The sequence below is a fragment of the Ostreococcus lucimarinus genome, chromosome 6, assembly GCF_000092065.1.
Source record: "Ostreococcus lucimarinus CCE9901 chromosome 6, complete sequence".
Lineage (NCBI taxonomy): Eukaryota > Viridiplantae > Chlorophyta > Mamiellophyceae > Mamiellales > Bathycoccaceae > Ostreococcus > Ostreococcus sp. 'lucimarinus'.
The window spans coordinates 468,570-488,181 of record NC_009360.1 but is presented as its reverse complement, the minus strand read 5'-3'; the positions used below and the strand labels follow the sequence as shown (position 1 = coordinate 488,181).

Sequence of the window (19,612 nt, the reverse complement as noted above, 5' to 3'; positions counted from 1 at the left end):
TCGCTCGCGCAATCGAGATTTCGCCTAATGATGGCAAAAACGTCCCGTTCGTTCGAAATCTCTCCCAATCCGTGTCCCAGAGCTCGACGCGCGTCGATCGCCGCCGCACACCTCACCGCGCGCGTTCGCGTCGTGCGCGACGCCCTTGAGCGCGTCCACGAGCCGCGCGCGAGCGCCCATCGCCGCACGGCGCGACGAAACCGCCGCGCGACGAACGTGATTTTCAAACGGGCGGGACACCCTGAAGACGCGATCGATCGAGCGCGATGTTCTACTCGCAGTACATTCTCGCCAAGCGCGGGCCGCTGGGGACGATCTGGATCGCCGCGCACTTGGACCGCAAGCTGCGGAAGAATCAGATCGCGGAGACGGACATCGTCTCGTCAGTGAGTACGTATTCGGAATTCAATTCAAACCGCGGACGCGAGCCGACGGGACGCGAACGGCTCGTCGGACGACGCGCGCGCGAGAGAGAGAGCGAAGAGCGCGCGAACGCGATGACTGACGCGTGGTGCGATGTGTGACGCGAACAGAATCCATCATTAACCCCGACGCGCCGCTGGCGTTGAGGCTTTCGGGACAATTGATGCTCGGGGTGGTTCGCATTTACAGTCGCAAGGTGAACTACTTGTTTCAAGATTGCTCCGAGGCGTTGGTGAAGATCAAGCAAGTTTTCCGACCTGGGACGGTTGATCTGCCCGCTGATGCGGCGACGGCGCCGAATGCGACGATTACGTTGCCGGACAACTACGACGACTTGGAGTTTTTCTTCGACCCGGGCATGGCGAACGGCGCGACGGGACGAGCGAGCGTGAGCAGAGAGAACATCACTCTGGCGGATCCGGACGTGGATGACTTCGACGCGCAGTTTGAGTTTAACGACCAATTACCCGTGGATGATGAACGACTCGAGGATGACGTTGAAGTTGAAGTTTTCCGTTCCGCCGTCGTCGAGGCTGGCGTGCAGTTGGAGGATTACGACTACGCGCACGACGAGTACACAGCACCTAACGATGATGAATACGATGGAGGTATGGACGACGGATTCGGGGCCGGCGATGAAGGGGTGTTGCCTTTGGCGTTGGATGCGGATTTGATGGGGGATGAAGACGACGGGTTCGCCGCGAGAAGAAGCGTCGGCGGCGAGAGCTTGTTCGGCGGCGCGTTGCCGTCCATCCCGGGTTCTAGCGTATTGGGTGATCGCCCGGATGATCGTGAGCCCGGTCCGGCGAGTAAGCGCAGAAAGGTCGATCGCGTGGTCGTGTTCGATCGCACGGTGACTCTGTCCAACGATCACATTCGTGCGCAGTTGAGGGATACGCGCGACATCGTCAGCAAGCGCGCGTCGCCGTTGGAGGACGACGGCGTGCTCAACGATCCTGAAACTTTAGAAGCGAGCCTACGGGGACGACTCATGGCGTGTGATGTCGGTGCTAAGCTCAATGACGCGTATAGAAAGGCGAGTGCCGCGTGCTGGGGGCGTCCGGACTCTGGCGAACCGCGTGTTGCTCGAGCCAACGACGACGACGCGGACGCCAAGCCGTTCACCATGAACTTCGACTACGCCGACAACGAGAACGGATTCGATGATGGAGGCTATGTCGGTGCGGAAGAGTTCAACCTCGAAATGAACGTCGAGGAGGACGGCGCCGAAGAGGAAGGAGGCGACATGGATTGGAACGTCAACTCCAAGCTCATGCTCGACCACTTGACGAGCGCTTTCGATGCTTCTGGAGACCGCCCGCTTTCGCTCAATACTCTCACGGTGGGGAAGAAGAGAGGCGAAGCGGCGCGCATGTTCTACCAGGTTTTAGTCCTCAACGCGCACGAGTACTTGAAAGTCGAACAGCTGATGACGTACGGGGACGTCGCTATTTCGAAAGGTGCCGCCTTCGGCGCAGCTTAGCCATACGAGACCCTCGCGAAACGAAAGATGTAACACTCATACGACGAACGAACGTTAACTGATTGCGCACTATCGCGAAGGTAAAATTATTACAACATTCCATTCGTCATGTTTTCGCGGTAAAATCATGAATTGTGTGAAACAGAATCAGGAGACTTGAGAGCTTAAGCCGTCGCGGCGATCGCGTCGGCCTTGGCGATGGGGACGACGACTTCAGCCTTCTTGACCGCCTCCGGGGTACCGAAGTACATTTCTTCGAGCACACCTTCCCACTTCTTCGCCGGCTCAGCCCAAGACAAGTCTTGGGAGATGCACGTGGAGGACATCTTGGTGTAGAGCGGAGTACCGTAATCGGCGGCGGCGGCGGCGCACGTCTCAACCATCGCGTCGACATCCGCCGGGAGGAGGGTGTCGGCGTCCATGGCGCCCATGTGGTAACCGGTGACACCTTCCTTGACGGTGTCAACGAGACCGCCGGTGGAGGCGACGACCGGGACGGTGCCGTATTGCATGGCGTGGAGTTGGATCAAACCGCACGGTTCGAAGCGGGACGGAACCATCAAGAAGTCGGCACCGGCGGTGATGAAGTGCGCCAACGGGGCGGAGAACTTCACGACACCCGCGCACATGGGTTCGGCTTCGTCGAGCTTTTCGAGAGCCTTTTCCATGCTCTTCTTACCGGTACCCAAGATGACGACTTGCGCGTTCGGCACTTGCTTCAAAAGCTTCGGGATGGCAGCCATCATGATGTCACAGCCCTTTTGCTCTTCGAGGCGACCGATGTAGCCGAAGACCGGCGCATCGGCATCGAGCGGCAAGCCAACTTCAGCTTGGAGCGCTTGCTTGGCGGCAGCCTTACCTTCGACGACGGTGGTCTTGTCGTACGGGACGTCGATGAACTTGTCGCTCGACGGGTTCCACTCGGTCGGGTCCATGCCGTTGACGATGCCTTCCATACCGAATTCACGGATGACGTCATCGAGCTCAACGCCCTTAGCCTTGCTGGATGCGATCTCCTTGGCGTAGTTTTCGGACACGGTCAAGTTCTTGTCGGCGTTCATGAAGCCCGCCTTGAGCCAGTTGGCCTTGCGGTAAATCTTGCCGTCGAATTCCTCCTTGCCGTCTTCCTTGGCCGGGTTGGTTTCGTCGTACACTTTGGAGTAACCGTCTTCGAAGAAGAAGTCGTCAGCCGCAGAGTCCGGCAAGCCGTAGGTGGCCATCGGTTGCGGGAAGAAGCGACCTTGGAACGCGATGTTGTGAATCGTCATCGCGCACTTGGCCTTGGTGAATTGACCCGCCGGCTTCATCACCTTGTTCAAGATGACCGGGACGAGCGCGGAGTGCCAGTCGTTTGCGACGAAGACGACGTCTTCGCCGAAACCGAGTTCGGTGAGCGCCGCCGGCGCCTTGATGGCGGCGTGGCAGAACATCGCGAAGCGATCTTGGTTGTCCGCGAAGTCGTGCCCAGACTTTTCGCCGTAAAGCTTGGAGCCGGTTTTACCCCAAACCTTGGCCAAGAAGTCGGGGTGATCGACGAACACGCGATCGACGCCCTTCTTCTTCTCGTGGAAGAAGCCAACAGACTTACCGAGCGCTTCGACGTGCACGGAGGTGTCCCACGCGCCCTTGTACTGATCGTAACGCGGCGAGATCGTCATCACCTTGTGCCCGCGCTTGGCGAGCTCCACCGGCAACGATCCCACGACGTCACCGAGGCCACCGGTCTTCGACCACGGCGCGCATTCCGCGGACACGAAAACAATTTTCATCGGTCGTTCGCTCTTCGCGATCTCCGCCACGGTCATCGTGGATTTAGACGCCGCGCGAACCGCGGTCGCGCGCTTGGTCGACGACGCCGCGCGCGTCTTGGACGCGAACGTCGCTCGAACCGACCTACGCCGTCGATAAAACCTCACGAATCTCCGTCAGTCTCCAGTCCTCGCGCGTCGCCTCGTCGCCGCCGTCGTCCGCGTTCGTTCGCGCGTCGCCCTCGCGCGCGCGTCCCGATCGCGTCTTCGCGACGTCACGCGCGCGTTCGCGATTAAAATATCTCGATCGCCATCGCATCCGCGGCGTCCGCGCGGCGTCACCGCGCGGCGTCGCGTCCGCGTCCGCGTTCGCGTCCGCGCGTCGCGTCGTTCACGCACGTTCGGGAGGTCGTGTGCGCGCGCATGGCGTGCGTCGCGGCGTGTGTGCAAAAGTGCGGTCGTCGCGCGCGTCGCGAGTGCCAGCGTCACTCAGCGCCGAACGAGTGGCGCACGCGGCGCCGCGGTGGATGACGATTTCCCGCGCTTTTTCGGGGTCGGAATACGGGTGTCGTCGGGGGGGGGGTGTCGGTGTATTCGGACAATCGGTATGTGTGCAAACAGTGATGGTGTGATTTACGATGATCGCGGATCGCGCGCGTCGGTCGGGGTGCTTGAATCCGGTATTGGGAATTTCCCGATACGTATTGAAATCGGCGATTTTACACTGTTTGCCCATACAAAAAGTCTGATACGTCGATACGCCAATACGGTATCAGCTCGTATCGATACGAGCGGGCCGACGCGTCGGTCGGTCGGTCGGTCGGTCGGTCGGTCGGTCGGTCGGTCGGTCGGTCGGTCGCGCCACGTCGCGTCGCGTCGCGTCGCGTCGCGCGTCGTCGCGCCATGCGGTGGATCGCCGTCGCCGCGTCCGGCACGCCCGAGCTCGGGAACGTGTCGATGTCGACCTTCGCGAAGCGAAAGCGCGCGTCCGCGAAAGCGCCCGCGCGCGGGGACGCGAAGACGATCCATCTCGTGCGTCACGGGCGCACGGAGATGAATGATTACCTCAGAGAGAACCACTGGGCGGACCCGGATTTCGTGGATCCGATGATGATCGACACGCGGTTGACGAGCGAGGGCGAGGCGCAGGCGCGCGCGCTGCGAACGATCGCGACGGCGCTGGAGCCGGCGCCTGAATTGATCGTGGCGAGTCCGCTGCGGCGAGCGCTGCGCACGGCGGAGCTGGCGTTCGGCGCCGCGGGCGAAGACGCGCTCGGGGACGTCCCGCGCGTGGTCTGCGCGCTGGCGCGCGAGCGGGTGTTTCACGGGAGCGATATCGGGCGAGTCGCGCGCGAGCTCGGGGAGGACCATCCGGATTGGGATTTGACCGAGATGGGCGACGACGACGCGACGTGGTGGTACACGCCGGACGGGAAGGATCCGTTCACGACGGCTGAGCTCGAGCCCGTGGACGTGTTCGAGGAACGAATGCAAGAGTTCCGACGATGGTTGGACGCGAGACCGGAGAAATCGATCGCCGTCATCGCGCATTGGGGGGTGTGTTACTCGCTCACGGGGGACGAGTTTCAGAACTGCGAGCTTCGCACGTTGGATTTCCACACCGATTTGGACGTCGGTAACGGCGATTTTCAAAAGTTTGATGTATTTCTGCAAGACAACATCTGGGGGCAGATCGGGCGCGCGCTCGTGAGCTTCAAGAACAAATTATTTTAGGTTTCATTGTTTCTTTTAATCAATCGTTTGCGTTAGATCAAGTCGTTTGAGAGCTACTTCGTCACCTTGTATTGCTTGATTTGCGCGAGCAGCGCCTTGGCTTCGGCGTTGTTCTTAAAGTGATCGCGAACGGGCTGCAAAATTTCGTTAAGCATGGCCGCGAGAGACGGCTTCAAGTCGCCCGGGTGCACGGCACCGGAGACGTAGTCCGCCTCCAATTCATCGTACGTCTCGTACGTCTTGTCGCCGCCGTTCTCTTCCTTGCGCTTGAGCTCAAACTTGTTCGACCAAGGAATGATGACGTACTTGATGTACTCCATGCACGGGTTCCCCGCGATTTCCTTCTCCGGGCAATATGCCTTCTTGATCTTCGTGTTCACCTCTTGCTCGCTGTCCTCCATGAAAATCGCCGAATCCGGATCGGACTTGGACATCTTCTCTTGGCCTTGCTTCAATCCCATGAGCATGTGGTGAGACAAGATGATGGGCTTGTTCTTGCGCTTGATGTCGTCGCAGTACTCTCTCGCGAGCATATTCACCTTGCGTTGATCCATCCCGAGCTGGCAGATGTCCGCCTTGAGAAAGAAGATGTCCGCGCACTGCATGCACGGGTAGAAAATTTGCGACGCCGCCAACTCGTCGCTCTCGCTTCGCCCCATGATTTGCGAGCACCTCAAAATCCGCGCGAGCTTATTCTTACGCGCGATATCCAACACCAACGGCCAGTATTCATCCGCCTTCTTGTTGATCTCTTCGCTCGACCACACGAATTCGACGTGGTCCAAATCCATCCCAATCGCCTTCCACACCTCGACCATGTATTTCCCAACTTTTTGAATCTTCTTTAAATCCCCGCCCATCTTATTATTCATCAGCGCGAACCAATCGGCGACCCAAAATTTAAAGTGGCATCCAATCTTCGTCAGTTTATTCACGTTCAGCGCCTTCATGACGCCCTGCGCGATGTGCATCCGCCCGCTCGGCTCGAAGCCGTCGTAGCACACCGGCGTGGGTTTCTTCTCCAGCAGCTTCCGCAGTTCATCCGGCTGTATGCACTCCTCAGCGATCGTCAGCGCGAGCTCGAGCCGCGCGTCGAGCGTCATTCCGCTCGCCTCGTGCACGGGATTCGCCTTCGCCGCGTCACCACCGCCCTCGCCGTCGCCGCCGATCGAAACCTGCTCGAGCGCCTTCGCCGCGTCCTCCGCGTCGCCGGGCGCCATGATCGCCCGACGACGCCCGCGCGACGCCCGCGCGCGTTTTCTCCGAGCGCTCGCTCGACGGCGCGCGCCGCGGCGTCGATGTGTGCGGCGCGCGCGACGACGCGCGTCGGCAAACCTCTGTCGGCAGTCGGCGACGCGATGGGACGACGACGACGACGCGCCGACGTCGTCGTCGCGCTCGTCGCCGCGCTCGCGCGAGGCGCGACCGCGCGCGAGTATCCCGCGACGATCGGCGCGCGCGACGCCGGCGCGGCGACGTCGAGCGCGCGCGCGCGCGACGACGCGCGCGCGACGTGCGAAAACGCGCACGTCGACGCGCGGCGCGTCGTGGACGATCGAGGGCGCGCGTGCGCGTGGTACGAGGTGGACTCCGTCACCGGGTGCTGCTCGACGACGACGACGGCGGCGCGGTACGCGTGCGACGGGTGCGACGAGAGCGCGCGGTGCTGTCGAGATTACGAGACGTGCGCGGCGTGTTGTCAAGGACCGACGCACGACGTGGAAGCGGCGATGAAGCGACACGCGCGAGGGAGGAATCAAATCGCGACGGGTTTTTTCGAAGACGCGTTCGAGTACTGCAAGAGTCGGTGTCGAACGCAGCCGAGCGTGACGTTTCACGAGAACACGTACGCGTACGACACGGCGTATTGTTACGGCGACTATCCGGTGAACGAGGACCCAGTGCCGGCGAAGGGTAAGAAGACGTTCGCGGGTGACAGCGCGGACGAGTCGTAGGCGCTGGAGTGCGCGCGAATTAGCGGTTGAATTTGTAGTTTAAGTTTATAGCTCGCGAAGCTTCGCCGCACACGCCGACGCGACATGTCGCGCGCGCTCGCGCGTCGTCTCGCGCGAGCGCACGCGACCGTCGCCGACGGTCGCACGCGCGCCGTGCTCGCGCTCGGATCGAATCAAGGCGATCGCGTCGGGTTGTTTCGCGACGCGTTCGCTAAACTCAGGCGTGACCTCGGTTTCGAGCTTCACGCGCATTCCTCGCTCTACGAGACCGCTCCGGCGTACGTCGAGGACCAGGGGAAGTTTTTGAACGCCGCGTGCGTCGGATCTTTTCCCGACGACGTCGCGCGAGATCCGCTGGCGCTGCTGGATGGGCTGAAAGCCATCGAGGCGGCGCTGGGGCGAGACTTCGGGACGCGGCGGTACGGACCGAGGCCGATGGATTTGGACGTCATATTCCACGGGCAAGGCTCGCATTCGTGCGACAGATTGACGGTTCCGCACGCGCGCTACGCCGAGCGGCCGTTCGTGCTGGCGCCGCTCGCAGATTTGACGGGCGCAGCGACGGCGGCGACGACGAGCGACGCGACGACGGAAGGGCTGCTCGAGGCTCGGAGGATTTGGGACGGCACCGATGGAGAGGTTACGGCGATGGAAAGTGGTGATATAGCGCGCGTGATCCCGATGAGAGACAGATTGTGGAGCTGGGGTCGAGAGACGATGGTGATGGGTATTTTGAACGTGACACCGGATTCGTTTAGCGACGGCGGCGCGTACGACGGCGGCGTGGACGTGGCTGTGCGACACGCCAGGGAAATGGTCGCCGCGGGGGCGACGATAATAGACGTTGGTGGGCAGTCGACGCGACCAGGGGCGACGAGGGTGAGTGGAGAAGTAGAGAGTTCGCGGGTGATCCCCGTCATACGCGCGCTCGCTCAAGCGTTTAGCGAAAGAGAAGACGTTTACATCTCTGTAGATACGTTTTATGGCGCCGTCGCGAGCGCGGCTGCGGATGCTGGGGCTGACATCATCAACGATGTCAGCGGCGGAGCGTGGGACCCCGCGATGCTACCGACGGTGGCGCGTTTGGAGAAGCCTCTGCCGTACGTCGTCATGCATGTTCGAGGCGATCCGAACAGTATGCAGAGCGCGAAGAACACGACGTACGATGGGCACATTTGTGACGAGGTTGGTGATGGTCTCTTAGCGACCGCACGTCGATGTGTGGAGTACGGTATAGAGCCATGGCGTCTGTGGATTGATCCGGGCATCGGTTTCGCGAAGACGGGTCGAGCCAACATCGAGCTGTTGCGAGATTTGCCACGCGTCCGAAGCCGCTTAGCCCCCTTAGGCGGAGCGCTCATGAACGCCCCGATGCTCGTGGGTGCGTCTCGCAAACGTTTTCTCGGTGAGATATCGGGAAGGTCCGAAGCGAGCGAGCGAGACGCCGCGTCCGTGGCAGCGCTCGTCGCCGCCGTTAGAGGTGGTGCGGACGTCGTCCGAGTTCATAACGTCGCGCTGTCCGCGGACGCCGCGCGAGTAGCCGACGCGCTGTGGCGATGATACGATTAGAACGGTTAGGAAATGTAATTTTATGTACGATAGCGATTGTTTGTTCATGAAGGATTCGATTTCTGTAATATTTCACACTCGCTCTCGCTAACCAGGTCGTTTTCTAATGACGCACGAACGCAAATCTACATAGCGTCGTCATCTTCGATCTTCGGCGCCAGGAAGTACGAGACATAGCCAACTTCAGTAACAGCGTACTGCACGACGACCGGCAAGTTCGGGCTCAAGCGGACGATCACTTGGTCGCACAACGGAGTCGCCTTGGTGAAAGAGTTCAAGTAGCGGAGCGCAAAGGTCAAGCTCACCGGCGCGCCGAGTTCGATGGCGATCATCTTGTCCTTGTCATCCTCGGAGTTTTGGCGCACGGTAATGTTCGCTTCACCAATGTCACCCGTAGTAGAAAACTTGACGCCATCCTTCGTCACGCTGATGCCCACCGTATCGCCGATGGACGCCAAGTCGCGGCAGATGCGTTGAAACTCAACCGAAGGCATTCTGAGTGTGACGTCATAGTCCGTCTCCGGAATCCCCAAGTGTTCGCTGTCGATGTCCATTAGCTTCAATTCAAAGTCCGAAATCTTTTGTTGATCTGTCAAGCGTGGAAAGGTGTCGTCTCGTCAGTCGTCTGGCGCTTTGAACACGTTCGCGTGTCGTCGCGCTCCTACACTCGCTCGTTCGCGCGCGCGCGTCGCCACGCACCCGGAGATTCAAACATGAACGTCACGGTATCACCCGCGTCATCCGCCTTCATCGTGATCGCGTCATCGTTACCGGCGCACTTCAACATCTTCGCCTGCGAGGAGTTTAAAATCAAACCAGCAAAACTCGTCAGTCAACTGCATCGCACGCGTCCACCTCGCGCGCGCGCGCATCACCGCGCGCGACCGCGCCGTTCGACCCAAACAATTTTCTTTCACCGTTCCACGTCGACGCATCCCCCACGCGACGTCACGCGGCGTCACACACGCGCGGCATCGCGCGCGCCGACCGCGAACCGCGAACGACCCGATCGCGCGTGGAATCGCCTCGCGCCGCGCGCGTGCGCGCCACGACGCCCGTTCGACGACGCCGATCGACGCACCATATTTGCCAGGTTCATCCCCATCGTCAACGCGCGATCGCATCGGTAGTGCTCGAAGCCATCGGCGTGAAGCTTGAGCGAGACCAACGAGACGTGGCTCGAATCCATGGCTTGGAGTTTGAAACCTTCGACGGGGTCGGCCTCGAAGTTGGCGTCGGTGACGAGGTCCTTGACCGAGTCGAGGACTTTCTTGAGCACGGCGCCTTGCTTGATTCTGGCTTCGAACATGGTCGCAGTGGGAGGTGGGGTGTGAAGTATCGCGCGCTTGCATGCGCGGTGACAGCTGAAATTTGGAAAAAAAATTTGAAATTTGGAGGATTTCAAGTCGAGCGCGAACGCGAGGAGAGCACGACAGGCGAACGCGCGAGGAAGCGTGTATGACTATGATACTACATCCGACCAGAAGAGGAGAGCAAGCACGCACTGAAACACCGCCGGCGCGCGCTAACGGCGTCGACCCGCTCGAGACGCGCGCTCGCCTCGAACGAACGCCCAGCTCGCGCGTACGGGCTGGTCGAGCACGGTCTCGCCGTCCATGCCGTCGATCGCGGCCTGCGCCTCAGCCTTGGTGTCGTACTCTACCAATGCGTAACCTTTCACGTATCCCGTGCGGCGATCGAGGTTCAAGTGGAGGTTTTTAATCTCTCCAAAGTCCGCGAACGCCTCGTGCACGTCGTCCTCCTGCGCCTCCTCGTGCACGCCCGTGACGAGTACGATCCAACCTTGTACCGATCGCACCGGATCGTTCGGTCCGCCCGCATCGGCGTCATCGTCACCCATGACGTCGTAATCGCCTCGCGCGTAGTCACGATCGGCCCGTCCTTCATCGAACCCTCGTCCCTGCGCGTCGTCGCGTTCGCGCTCGCGCTCGCTCGTCAGTCTCGCCGCGCCGTCGCGCGTCGTCCTCGTCCTCTTCGTCGCCATCGCTCTCGAACGCGCGCGCGCCGTCGCGCCGTCGCCGTCCCGCGTCTCCACGCACCCGTCGTCGTCGCCCGTCGCGTCCATCGCGTCCATCGCCGTCGTCTCGTCGCCCGTCGCCGCCGTCGTCCTCGCGCGAAATTTGCCCATCCTCCATCGCGCCGTCCCGCCCGCGCGCGCGCGCCCTCGCGCGTCCGCGATCGTCCCTCGCGCGCGCGCCACCGTCGCGCGCGCCACCGTCGCGCGCGTTCGATCCCTCGCGCCCGCGCGACGCCGTCTGTCGTCACACGACGACGCCGTCGCGCCATGCCGTCGCGCGCGTTTCTCCTCCTCCTCCTCCTCGCCCTCGCGCTTCCGCGCGCCGCGCGCGCCGCGGTGACGTACGTCAAGCCCCACTACGCGTACGTCAGCGAGTGGTCGCCCGCGAGCGATCGCGCGAGCGCGGCGAGCGCGCACTCGGCGGCGATGCACGTGTACTCGACCGCGCTCGAGAACAATCCGCGCGTGAAACCGTCGCGGTATTAGCCATTCGGCGCTCGGCGCCCGCGGTCGCGTCGCGCCTTTCGCGTCGCGCGTTGTAATCGTACCTTTAGCTCGCGTTCACGCGCGCCTCGCGTCGCCGCGCGCGTCGCGGGCGCGTCGACGACGGCCGCGGGATCAACGGACGGAAAAGCGACGCGTGACTGTTTGCGCACACGAATGGCGACGTATTCGGACATTCGGACACCCCGCGCGTCGTCGACGTCGTCGCCGCGCGCCGCACACGACGACGACGACGACGACGACGACGATGGCGCGCGCGACGGCGACGACGCGCGTCGCGGGACGCGCGCGCGCGACGACGCCGCGGCGCGCGACGGCGCGACGCGCGACGACGCGCGCGACGGCGGACGCGAACGACGCGCGCGCGACGACGCGACTCGCGGGCGCGGCGCTCGCGTGCGCGCTCGCGCTCGCGGGACCGGCGCGCGCGGAGATGCGACTGCCGCCGATCGACACCGATCCGAATCGGTGCGAGCGCGCGTTCGTGGGGAACACGATCGGACAGGCGAACGCGGTGAGCGACAGGGTGCTGGACCTGCGAAAGTGCGACTTGGCGAAGACGGACATGTCGACGAAGACGCTGTCGGGGGCGTTGATGGTGAATACGAACGCGAAGGACGCGAACATGCGAGAGACGGTGATGAGTAAGGTGTATGCGCCGGATGCGAACTTTTCTGGGGTGGATTTTACGAACGCGGTGATCGACCGCGCGACGTTCGACGGGAGCGACATGATCGGGACGAACTTCACGAACGCCGTCATCACGGGGGTGAGCTTTGAAAACGTCGATCTCACGAACGCTGATTTCACCGACGCGCTCGTGGGAAAGGAAGACGTGAAGCGATTGTGCGAAAACTCCACGGTGGTGGATGAAACGCGCATGCAGGTCGGCTGCAGAAACTAGTGAGGTCGAACGGATAAGCGCGCGTCTTTTGTAAGTCTGGCTTCAATTTTTCATTAAAACGGGCGACTATCTATATAATGCTGCGTGCCGCGTCGTAATTACAGGGTTTCGTAGAGTGTTTACCATCCCGATCGGCGACCGGCGGCCTTTTCGCGCTCGCGCGCGGCGCGGGCGATTTCCTTAGCTTCGGCGGTGGACATGCGCTTGCGCGTGGCGCGTTCCGGAAGCTTGACACCGTTGGCGCGTTGGAACTGAAGCACCTTGTTCATGAGCGCCATGCGGTCGGAGCCGGAGTATCGGTCGACTTCCTTACCATCGGCGTAGAAAACGAAAGTCGGAACTTCGGTGACTTTCATGGACTTCATCAACGCCGCGGCGTCTTCGCTCGCGTCGCCGATGAGGCGTGCCCAGCGCGTCGCGCCGGCGGTGTTCTTGGCCAAAGAAACGATCGCCGGGAAGATGTGCATGCATCCCGCCGGGGCGTTCTTTTCGATGGAAACATCAACGACGGCGAGCTGCTTTTCGCACGGCACGGAAATCGGCGCGACCAAGCCCGCGACGTCTTGTTCCGGCGCGCAGGAAGCGAGGAACCCTTCCAAATCCGCCGCGCTCTGCACTTCTTGAATGTACTCGGTCGTCTTCATACCACCCGCACCGGTGTTCCCGTAGTACAACACACCCTCGGCGATCTTTTCGTGCGATCCAGCGCCCGCACCGACGTGTTCCCACATCAATTCACCGTGCTTGTAGTACTGGTACGTCGGGAACTGGTGCACGCCGAGCTCCTTGGCGAGCGCTCGCGCGTCCTCGTGTCCGACGACGTCGAGCTGCAAGAACGTCACGTCTTCCGCCTCGCGAGCGATGCGCGCCAAAGACGCGCTCAATTGCTTACACGACGCCATCTTCGCATCGGATCCACTCCACGCGCTCTCGCCCGCGTAGCACTCCTCGTCGCTCTCGATCGCGAGCATGACGAGATCATCCCCCGCGAGCGCCAACGCGGCGTCCAATTCCGCGCTGTTCGAGATTTCTTTCGTTCTTTCGAGCACTCGCGCGGTCTCGCTCGCGCGTCGTTCGGCCCCCGCGTCCGCCATCGCCCGCACGACCCGCGCCGCGCGCGTTCGCCCCCCCGCGGACGTCGATCGTCGCGTCGATCGCAGCGTCACCGCCGCGGTCGTCCCTCGGGTTTGAATCATCGCCTTCGCGAACATCGTGCGCGTCGAGATCGGTCGTGTGCGGTCGCGAAACGACGGACTAAATTCTTTCGAACGTTTCGAGCGCGCGTCGGCGGTCGAGCGTGCGTCGCGCGCGTCGGTGTGCGCGCGATGCCGCGCGATCGCGAGCCCCCGCGCGCGCCACGTGGCGCGGTGAGACTGAAAACACGGATCATTCGACATCGCGCGCGCGCGCGCGCGCGTCGACGTCGCTCGCCGACGCGGACGTCCGCGCGACCGCGCGACGCGCGCGACGATCGCGCGCGATGCGCGCCGCGCGCCGCGACGGTCTCGCGACGGCGCGCGCGACGCGCGCGACGGGACGCGCGAGAGACGGGCGCGGACGTCGACGCGCGACGACGACGCGCGCGGGGACGACGCGCGACGGCGCGCGCGAGGGAGGGGAGGCGGACGTCGTGGTGATCGGGAGCGGGATCGGAGGGCTCACCGCGGCGGCGATGCTGGCGTATTACGGGAAGAAGGTGCGAGAGGGTGGGCGAACGCGCGAGACGCGCGAGACGCGCGAGACGCGCGAGACGCGCGACTGACGACGGCGACGCGCGATCGGAACGAACGATCAGGTGATCGTGGTGGAATCGCATTACGCCGTGGGTGGTGCCGCGCACGGGTTCGCGCGGAAGACGGCGCGAGGGGAATTTAAGTTCGACACCGGGCCGAGCTTTTTCGCCGGTTTGACGAAGCCGAACGCGTTGAATCCGCTGGCGAGCGTGTTTCGCTTGCTCGGGGAGGAGTTGGAGACGGTGTCGTACGACCCACTGGGGACGTTTCACATAGAACCTGACGCTCCGGGTCTTCGCAGGCACGCGGATCTGGCCAAGCTCGTGTCGGAGGTGAAGCGGTTTTCTCCGCGAGGCGCCGAAGAGCTCGAACGGGCGGTGCCGAAGATTCGGACGATGTACGCCTCGCTCAGCGGTCTGCCGACCACGGCGCTTCGCGCGGATTGGAAGGTGGCTCTCATGATCTTGAGTCGATACATGAAAGCCATGGCGGGCCTGGGTCCGTACTCGGGCGTCCTGCCGCAGCCGACGGTGAAACTTTTAGATTTTCTGGATATTAAAGATCCTTGGATGCGCTACTTGGCCGATTTAGAGTGTTTTTTGTTGAGCGGCGTGGACGCGAGCGGTACGGTGAGCGCTGAGTTTGCCGCCGTGTTCGGGGCGAGTGATAGTTTGGGCGTGAGCGAGTTTCCTCGCGGCGGCGCGGAGGAAATCGCCAAGGCGCTGCAGCGAGGCTTGGAAAAGTACGGCGGCGAGGTTCGTCTGAAGACGCACGTGGATGAGATCATCGTAGAAAACGGCACTGCGGTGGGCGTCAAGTTAGCGAACGGTAAGGGAGAAGTTCGTGCTCCGATCGTGCTCTCGAACGCGAGCGTGTGGGACACGTACGGAACTCTCCTTCCGAAAGGCGCCGCGCCGGCGACCGAGACGCGTGAAGCGATGGAGACGCCTTACAGCGAGTCGTTCATGCACCTCCATCTCGGCATCGAGGGCGAGGGCTTAGACTTCACCCACACCGGTGGTCATCACGTCGTGGTGTTGGACAAGAGTAAACCGATCTCGCAACCCGGGAACGTGTGCATGATTTCAATCGCGAGCGTCTGGGAGCCCGACATGGCGCCGGCTGGGTGCCACTGCGTGCACGCGTACACCATGGAACCTTTCGAAGGCTGGGAAGAGCTCAAGGCGAACGACAAACAAGCGTACGAAAAGCGCAAGAAGGAGGCTTCGGATAAGTTATACGTCGCTCTCGAGCGCGTGATCCCCGACGTACGCGATCGCGTGCTCCTCGAACTCGTCGCCTCGCCGGCGACGCACAAATCTTGGCTCCGTCGTCACAAAGGCACGTACGGCGCCGCCATTCGCGCCCCCGCGATGTTCCCCGGTCCCACCGTCGCCGGCATCAAGAACCTCTACCGCGTCGGCGATTCCGTCGCCCCCGGCGTCGGCGTCCCCGCCGCCGCCGGTTCCGGCGTCATTTGCGCCAACACCCTCGCGTCCCTCGACGACCACTTCGCCTGTCAGGACCGAATGGATGCCTTAAACGCGCGATGATGTCATCAAATCCACGCCCTCGCGCCCTCGCGCGCCCTCGCGCCGTTTCCCGCGTCCCGCGTCCCGCGCGTCTCCGCGCGTCCGCCCGCCCCGCCAGCTGGCGTCGAGATCTCCGTTTTCGACGCGCGACGCGATGGCCACTCTGCAGTATTTAAGCTACATCTACACCCATCAAACACCCCCAACGAGGTCTCGCGCATAAAAAGCGCGCGAAAAAGCGATCTTTTCCCCGCCGCGTTCGAACGCGGCGGCGTCCGACCTCCGACCGGCCGCACATCGCGCCGATGGCGTCGACGCCCGCGGTGCGCGTCGCGCGCGCCGCGATCGTCGATCGCGCGACGATGGCGTCGACGTCGACGTCGACGTCGACGACGCGCGCGGCGCGCGCGCGACGCGGGACGACGGCGCGCGCGGCGCGCGACCGACGCGCGACGACGCATCCGCACGACGATCATCATCGCGCGCGAGAATCGGCGCACGCGCACGCGCGGGAGAAGCGCGAGGACGAACGCGCGACGCTGGTCGCGCGATCGATGGCGCGGGACGACGAACGGGCGGTCGGCGCGGTGCGGTGGGCGCGCGCGCGGTCGAGGAAGGGGCGATGGCGATTGGACGAGGACGGGATCGCGGGACGCGCCAGGTTGTTGGGCGAACGCTCGAGCGGACGAGGACGAACGACGGAACCGAGGGCGAGCGGAGGGCAGTTCGCGCCGCCGGGAGACGTGGTGACGAAAAGCGTCGAGACGCTGGACGTCGATGGGGAGGTGATGGGAGACGCGAACGTGATGGAGGCGATGGCGGCGACGGCGACGGCGAGATACGCGGAGACGCTGTTGAGGCAGAATCGAAGTCACGCCATCGAGAGCACGTTTTTGGATGATTTCGTGGACGTGACGTGCGATATCGACGATGCAGAATGCGCGGAGAAGCAGTACACGAAGCGCGAGGAGCTTTGGAGGGCGTGGAATAAGGCGAACGATGGGGTGAGTAAACGAACGCGAGGGTTGGTTTTGTTCGCGTTTCTCATGGCGGGTTTCGGGGCGAACATCACGTTGATTAAAATCGCGCAACAGGACTTGTCCACCGACTTGTTCGCCGCCTTGAGATTCACCGCGGGGTCGTTGGTGTTCGCACCGTTCTTAAAGTCCGCGCTCAAGGACGATCGAATCGTTCGAGGCGGGTTCGAACTCGGGTTGTGGGTGTCGCTGGGATATTATTTGCAAAACCTCGGCGTCGAGCTCACGGACGCGGCTAGAGCGAGTTTCATCAGCTCTTTCACCATCATCGCCGTCCCAATCATCGCTGGGTTATCTGGTCGGTCGGTTCGCTCGCAAACGTGGATCGCGACCGCGATCGCGGTCGCGGGTTTGGCCATGATGGAGGACCTCGTCTCCGTCCCCGGCCTCGTCGACGCGACGACGGCTACAGCCGTCGCCGACGTCGTCGCGGGCGACGCCCCGGCCTCGCTTCGTGGCGACCTGTACACTTTAGGGTCGGCGTTTATCTTCGGTGTACACATTTTCCGCACTGATTGCATCTTCAACGGGGTGTATTTGAAGCACAAAGAGTCCATGGGTTTGGTGTGCATTCAGATGCTCACCGTCGTCACCGTCTTCTTCGGGTTGTTGGCTCGAGACTACCTCAACTGCGATTGCGACTTGGGAGCCATCTTAGGCGTGAATTCCATCGCAGAGATCCCTTGGGGTTTGATCGGTTTCGTCGGCGTCGTCACCACCGCCGGTTGTGTTTACCTCGAGACCGTCGCTCTGACGTTGCTCGCGAGTCAAGAGGCGACTCTCATGTATTCCACCGAACCCGTGTGGGGCGCGCTATTCGCGTACATGCTTCTCGGTGAGACCCTGTCGCCATCCGCCGCCGCGGGCGCGGGATTAATATTAGCCAGCACGCTCGTGGGATCTATCTCCTCGGGCGGTTCTGGAGGCGGAGACGAAGGCGCGGAGTCGCCGGAGTCGCCGCGAGCAGACGCTCGATGAAGACGCCGAGATTTCTCGGCGCTGCCCCGCCGCGCCGCTTAGCGCACGCTCATTAGTCAAGAAAACGGGCGCGGCGAGGGCACATTTTTGTTCGATAGAAGAGTTGTAAACATTTTTGTCACCATATTAATAGCGCCTCGTCGTTCGCGCTCGCCTCCGCGCGGCGTCGCCCTCGTCGCGTCGCCTCGTCCCGACGCACTCGTCGACGCGCCGATCGACCGACCTCTCTCGCCGAGCCCGCTCGATCGATCGCGCGAACTCGCTCGCGATGGCGTCCAAGCGCGATCAGTTCTTGAACGCCTGTCGCAACTCCAAGCTCGACACCGTGCGCTGGGGCCTCGGCGCCGGTGGACAAACCCCCGGCACGCGCGACGACGACGGCGTCACCGCCATCATGCTCTGCGCTCTCGCGAACAAGCACAAGGCGCTGCAGATGCTGCTCGATAACTGCCGACGGAGCCGGATGAAAGAACCGATCGATTTCGTGGACGGAGAGGGCGAGGGACGGACGGCGCTGATGATGGCGGCGGCGCGGGGACACGCGGAGTCGTGCGACGAGTTGCTGTACGCGGGAGCGAATTATAAGCTGAAGTGCGCGAAAGGGAAAACGGCGGCGGATTACGCGAGAAAGGGTGGACACGACGCGCTGGCGCGAAAAATCGATCGCGGTGGGGACTCGAGCGAGGAGGAGGAGGAATCGGAGGAGGAGGGCGAGGACGACGCCGCGTTTGAGGGCGAGACGTCGACGCAGCGGAGTAAGCGGAAAAAGAAGGAGATGGAGGCGTTGGAGCGACGAGGAGAGAAACCGAGCGCGAAGGTTAAGAATGCAGGGGACGATGAGGAAGAGATACCGGCGGGGAAAGCGCCGGAAGCTCGATGGCCGGAGACGGCGAAGGCGAAGGAAACCGAAGCGAAGGAGTTGGCCATCGAACGAAACAAGGGCGATACCGAGGTCGACCCGGCGTTGTTCTACATCAAGAGCGTCAATAACTTGAAGCTCAAACTCGGCGATTCGTTGACTAAGCTTTCGCCGGACATCAGTCGAATGACTGGCTTGCTCACGCTCATCATCAGCGGCAACGGTTTGGTCGAGCTGCCCGAAAGCATCGGCAAGTTGAAAAACTTGAAGGTCCTTGAGGCTGAAAATAACGATCTCGTGAGTTTACCGGCGAGCTTAGCGCAGTGCAAGAACTTGGAGATTTTGCGCGTGTCTGGTAACAAGATCAAATCGCTCGCTCCGCTCAATGACGCGAACAACTTGGTCACGCTCGTCGTCGACAACAACAAGCTCACCACGCTGGACGACTTCACCATCGAGGCAAAGGAGCGTTTGGTGACGCTTTCCGCGCGCATGAATAAAATTACTGACGCGCCGCCGGATCTTCATCAGTGCACTCTTTTAGCGGAGATTTTTTTGAAGTCGAACAAGATCGAAGAGCTTCCGGGAGAGTGGGGAGAGCTCAAGGAGAAAAAGGTGCGAGCGATCGAATTGGACGACAATCCCATCGCTGATCCCAAGGTGAAGAAGATGATGGGCAAGAGCGCGAATTTCGTCAAAGAACTCTTGACGTATCTCAGAAAGAACGGTAAGAAGAGCGCAGGCAAGAAGAAGAAAAAGCCTGTCAAGGTCGATTCGGAAGACGAAGCGAGCGATGATGAGCCCGCTGCGCCTGCTGCTGCGCCGGAATCGAACGAGGCGAAGGCGTCCGCGACGAAGGAAGAAGCTGAGGACGAAAGCGAGACCGAGGAAGAGCTCGAGGCACGCATGGCGAAGATGAACAAGAAAGAGCGTGAAAAGTTCAAGCGAAAGCTTGCGGAAGAACGTCAAGCGAAGGCGGCAAAAGAAGCTGAGCAAAAGAGAAAGGCGGCTGACGCCGCTGCGGCGGCGCGTCTTCAGGCCGCAAAAACGATGCACGACGATACGCCGGACGATGACGACGAGAGCGACATCGACAGCGATGACGAAATGGCGTT

The 19,612-nt window shown here is 62.1% G+C and overlaps 14 protein-coding genes across 14 annotated transcripts; 9 read left to right on the top strand and 5 right to left on the bottom strand.

Annotated features, from left to right (window-relative positions):
- Nucleotides 1–266: 266 nt before the first annotated feature.
- On the top strand, nucleotides 267–841 carry OSTLU_7426 (predicted protein; the record flags this gene model as incomplete). The annotated part of the gene is made up of 2 exons (XM_001418462.1): nucleotides 267–390; nucleotides 534–841. Coding segments are annotated over 2 exons (432 nt in total), but the record flags the coding sequence as incomplete, so codon positions are not given.
- A 1,197-nt stretch (nucleotides 842–2,038) lies between these two features.
- OSTLU_49880 (predicted protein) lies at nucleotides 2,039–3,792 on the bottom strand. Its single transcript, XM_001418219.1, has one exon. It carries the CDS (start codon nucleotides 3,709–3,711, stop codon nucleotides 2,071–2,073), a length of 1,641 nt encoding a protein of 546 aa, XP_001418256.1. The 5' UTR covers nucleotides 3,712–3,792; the 3' UTR covers nucleotides 2,039–2,070.
- A 765-nt stretch (nucleotides 3,793–4,557) lies between these two features.
- OSTLU_92911 (predicted protein) lies at nucleotides 4,558–5,388 on the top strand (the record flags this gene model as incomplete). The annotated part of the gene is made up of 1 exon (XM_001418461.1): nucleotides 4,558–5,388. One exon carries the CDS (start codon nucleotides 4,558–4,560, stop codon nucleotides 5,386–5,388), a length of 831 nt encoding a protein of 276 aa, XP_001418498.1.
- A 53-nt stretch (nucleotides 5,389–5,441) lies between these two features.
- Nucleotides 5,442–6,491, bottom strand: OSTLU_15823 (predicted protein; the record flags this gene model as incomplete). Its single annotated transcript, XM_001418218.1, has 1 exon — nucleotides 5,442–6,491. One exon carries the CDS (start codon nucleotides 6,489–6,491, stop codon nucleotides 5,442–5,444), a length of 1,050 nt encoding a protein of 349 aa, XP_001418255.1.
- A 255-nt stretch (nucleotides 6,492–6,746) lies between these two features.
- On the top strand, nucleotides 6,747–7,343 carry OSTLU_15822 (predicted protein; the record flags this gene model as incomplete). Its single annotated transcript, XM_001418460.1, has 1 exon — nucleotides 6,747–7,343. The coding sequence occupies one exon, from the start codon at nucleotides 6,747–6,749 to the stop codon at nucleotides 7,341–7,343; it is 597 nt and encodes a 198-aa protein (XP_001418497.1).
- Nucleotides 7,344–7,496: 153 nt separating this feature from the next.
- On the top strand, nucleotides 7,497–8,903 carry OSTLU_2171 (predicted protein; the record flags this gene model as incomplete). Its single annotated transcript, XM_001418459.2, has 1 exon — nucleotides 7,497–8,903. A coding segment is annotated over one exon (1,407 nt), but the record flags the coding sequence as incomplete, so codon positions are not given.
- A 134-nt stretch (nucleotides 8,904–9,037) lies between these two features.
- OSTLU_41357 (predicted protein) lies at nucleotides 9,038–10,221 on the bottom strand (the record flags this gene model as incomplete). The annotated part of the gene is made up of 3 exons (XM_001418217.1): nucleotides 9,038–9,501; nucleotides 9,612–9,705; nucleotides 9,994–10,221. 3 exons carry the CDS (start codon nucleotides 10,219–10,221, stop codon nucleotides 9,038–9,040), a joined length of 786 nt encoding a protein of 261 aa, XP_001418254.1.
- A 249-nt stretch (nucleotides 10,222–10,470) lies between these two features.
- On the bottom strand, nucleotides 10,471–10,791 carry OSTLU_9485 (predicted protein; the record flags this gene model as incomplete). The annotated part of the gene is made up of 1 exon (XM_001418216.1): nucleotides 10,471–10,791. A coding segment is annotated over one exon (321 nt), but the record flags the coding sequence as incomplete, so codon positions are not given.
- A 426-nt stretch (nucleotides 10,792–11,217) lies between these two features.
- Nucleotides 11,218–11,436, top strand: OSTLU_32220 (predicted protein; the record flags this gene model as incomplete). The annotated part of the gene is made up of 1 exon (XM_001418458.1): nucleotides 11,218–11,436. The coding sequence occupies one exon, from the start codon at nucleotides 11,218–11,220 to the stop codon at nucleotides 11,434–11,436; it is 219 nt and encodes a 72-aa protein (XP_001418495.1).
- A 451-nt stretch (nucleotides 11,437–11,887) lies between these two features.
- Nucleotides 11,888–12,358, top strand: OSTLU_32219 (predicted protein; the record flags this gene model as incomplete). Its single annotated transcript, XM_001418457.1, has 1 exon — nucleotides 11,888–12,358. One exon carries the CDS (start codon nucleotides 11,888–11,890, stop codon nucleotides 12,356–12,358), a length of 471 nt encoding a protein of 156 aa, XP_001418494.1.
- A 63-nt stretch (nucleotides 12,359–12,421) lies between these two features.
- Nucleotides 12,422–13,669, bottom strand: OSTLU_32218 (predicted protein). The gene has a single exon (XM_001418215.1). The coding sequence runs from the start codon at nucleotides 13,450–13,452 to the stop codon at nucleotides 12,478–12,480; it is 975 nt and encodes a 324-aa protein (XP_001418252.1). The 5' UTR covers nucleotides 13,453–13,669; the 3' UTR covers nucleotides 12,422–12,477.
- A 361-nt stretch (nucleotides 13,670–14,030) lies between these two features.
- Nucleotides 14,031–15,644, top strand: OSTLU_32217 (predicted protein; the record flags this gene model as incomplete). The annotated part of the gene is made up of 2 exons (XM_001418456.1): nucleotides 14,031–14,054; nucleotides 14,154–15,644. The coding sequence occupies 2 exons, from the start codon at nucleotides 14,031–14,033 to the stop codon at nucleotides 15,642–15,644; spliced, it is 1,515 nt and encodes a 504-aa protein (XP_001418493.1).
- A 281-nt stretch (nucleotides 15,645–15,925) lies between these two features.
- Nucleotides 15,926–17,740, top strand: OSTLU_32216 (DMT family transporter: drug/metabolite). Its single transcript, XM_001418455.1, has one exon. It carries the CDS (start codon nucleotides 16,439–16,441, stop codon nucleotides 17,636–17,638), a length of 1,200 nt encoding a protein of 399 aa, XP_001418492.1. The 5' UTR covers nucleotides 15,926–16,438; the 3' UTR covers nucleotides 17,639–17,740.
- A 913-nt stretch (nucleotides 17,741–18,653) lies between these two features.
- OSTLU_10647 (predicted protein) lies at nucleotides 18,654–18,878 on the top strand (the record flags this gene model as incomplete). The annotated part of the gene is made up of 1 exon (XM_001418454.1): nucleotides 18,654–18,878. A coding segment is annotated over one exon (225 nt), but the record flags the coding sequence as incomplete, so codon positions are not given.
- Between the last annotated feature and the right edge of the window lie 734 nt (nucleotides 18,879–19,612).

Excerpts from the sequence above, each read along its gene's own strand:
- OSTLU_49880 (XM_001418219.1), bottom strand. The coding sequence starts at position 3,711 with ATGACCGTGGCGGAGATCGCGAAGAGCGAACGACCGATGAAAATTGTT.
- OSTLU_32218 (XM_001418215.1), bottom strand. The coding sequence starts at position 13,452 with ATGGCGGACGCGGGGGCCGAACGACGCGCGAGCGAGACCGCGCGAGTG.
- OSTLU_32216 (XM_001418455.1), top strand. The coding sequence starts at position 16,439 with ATGGCGGCGACGGCGACGGCGAGATACGCGGAGACGCTGTTGAGGCAG.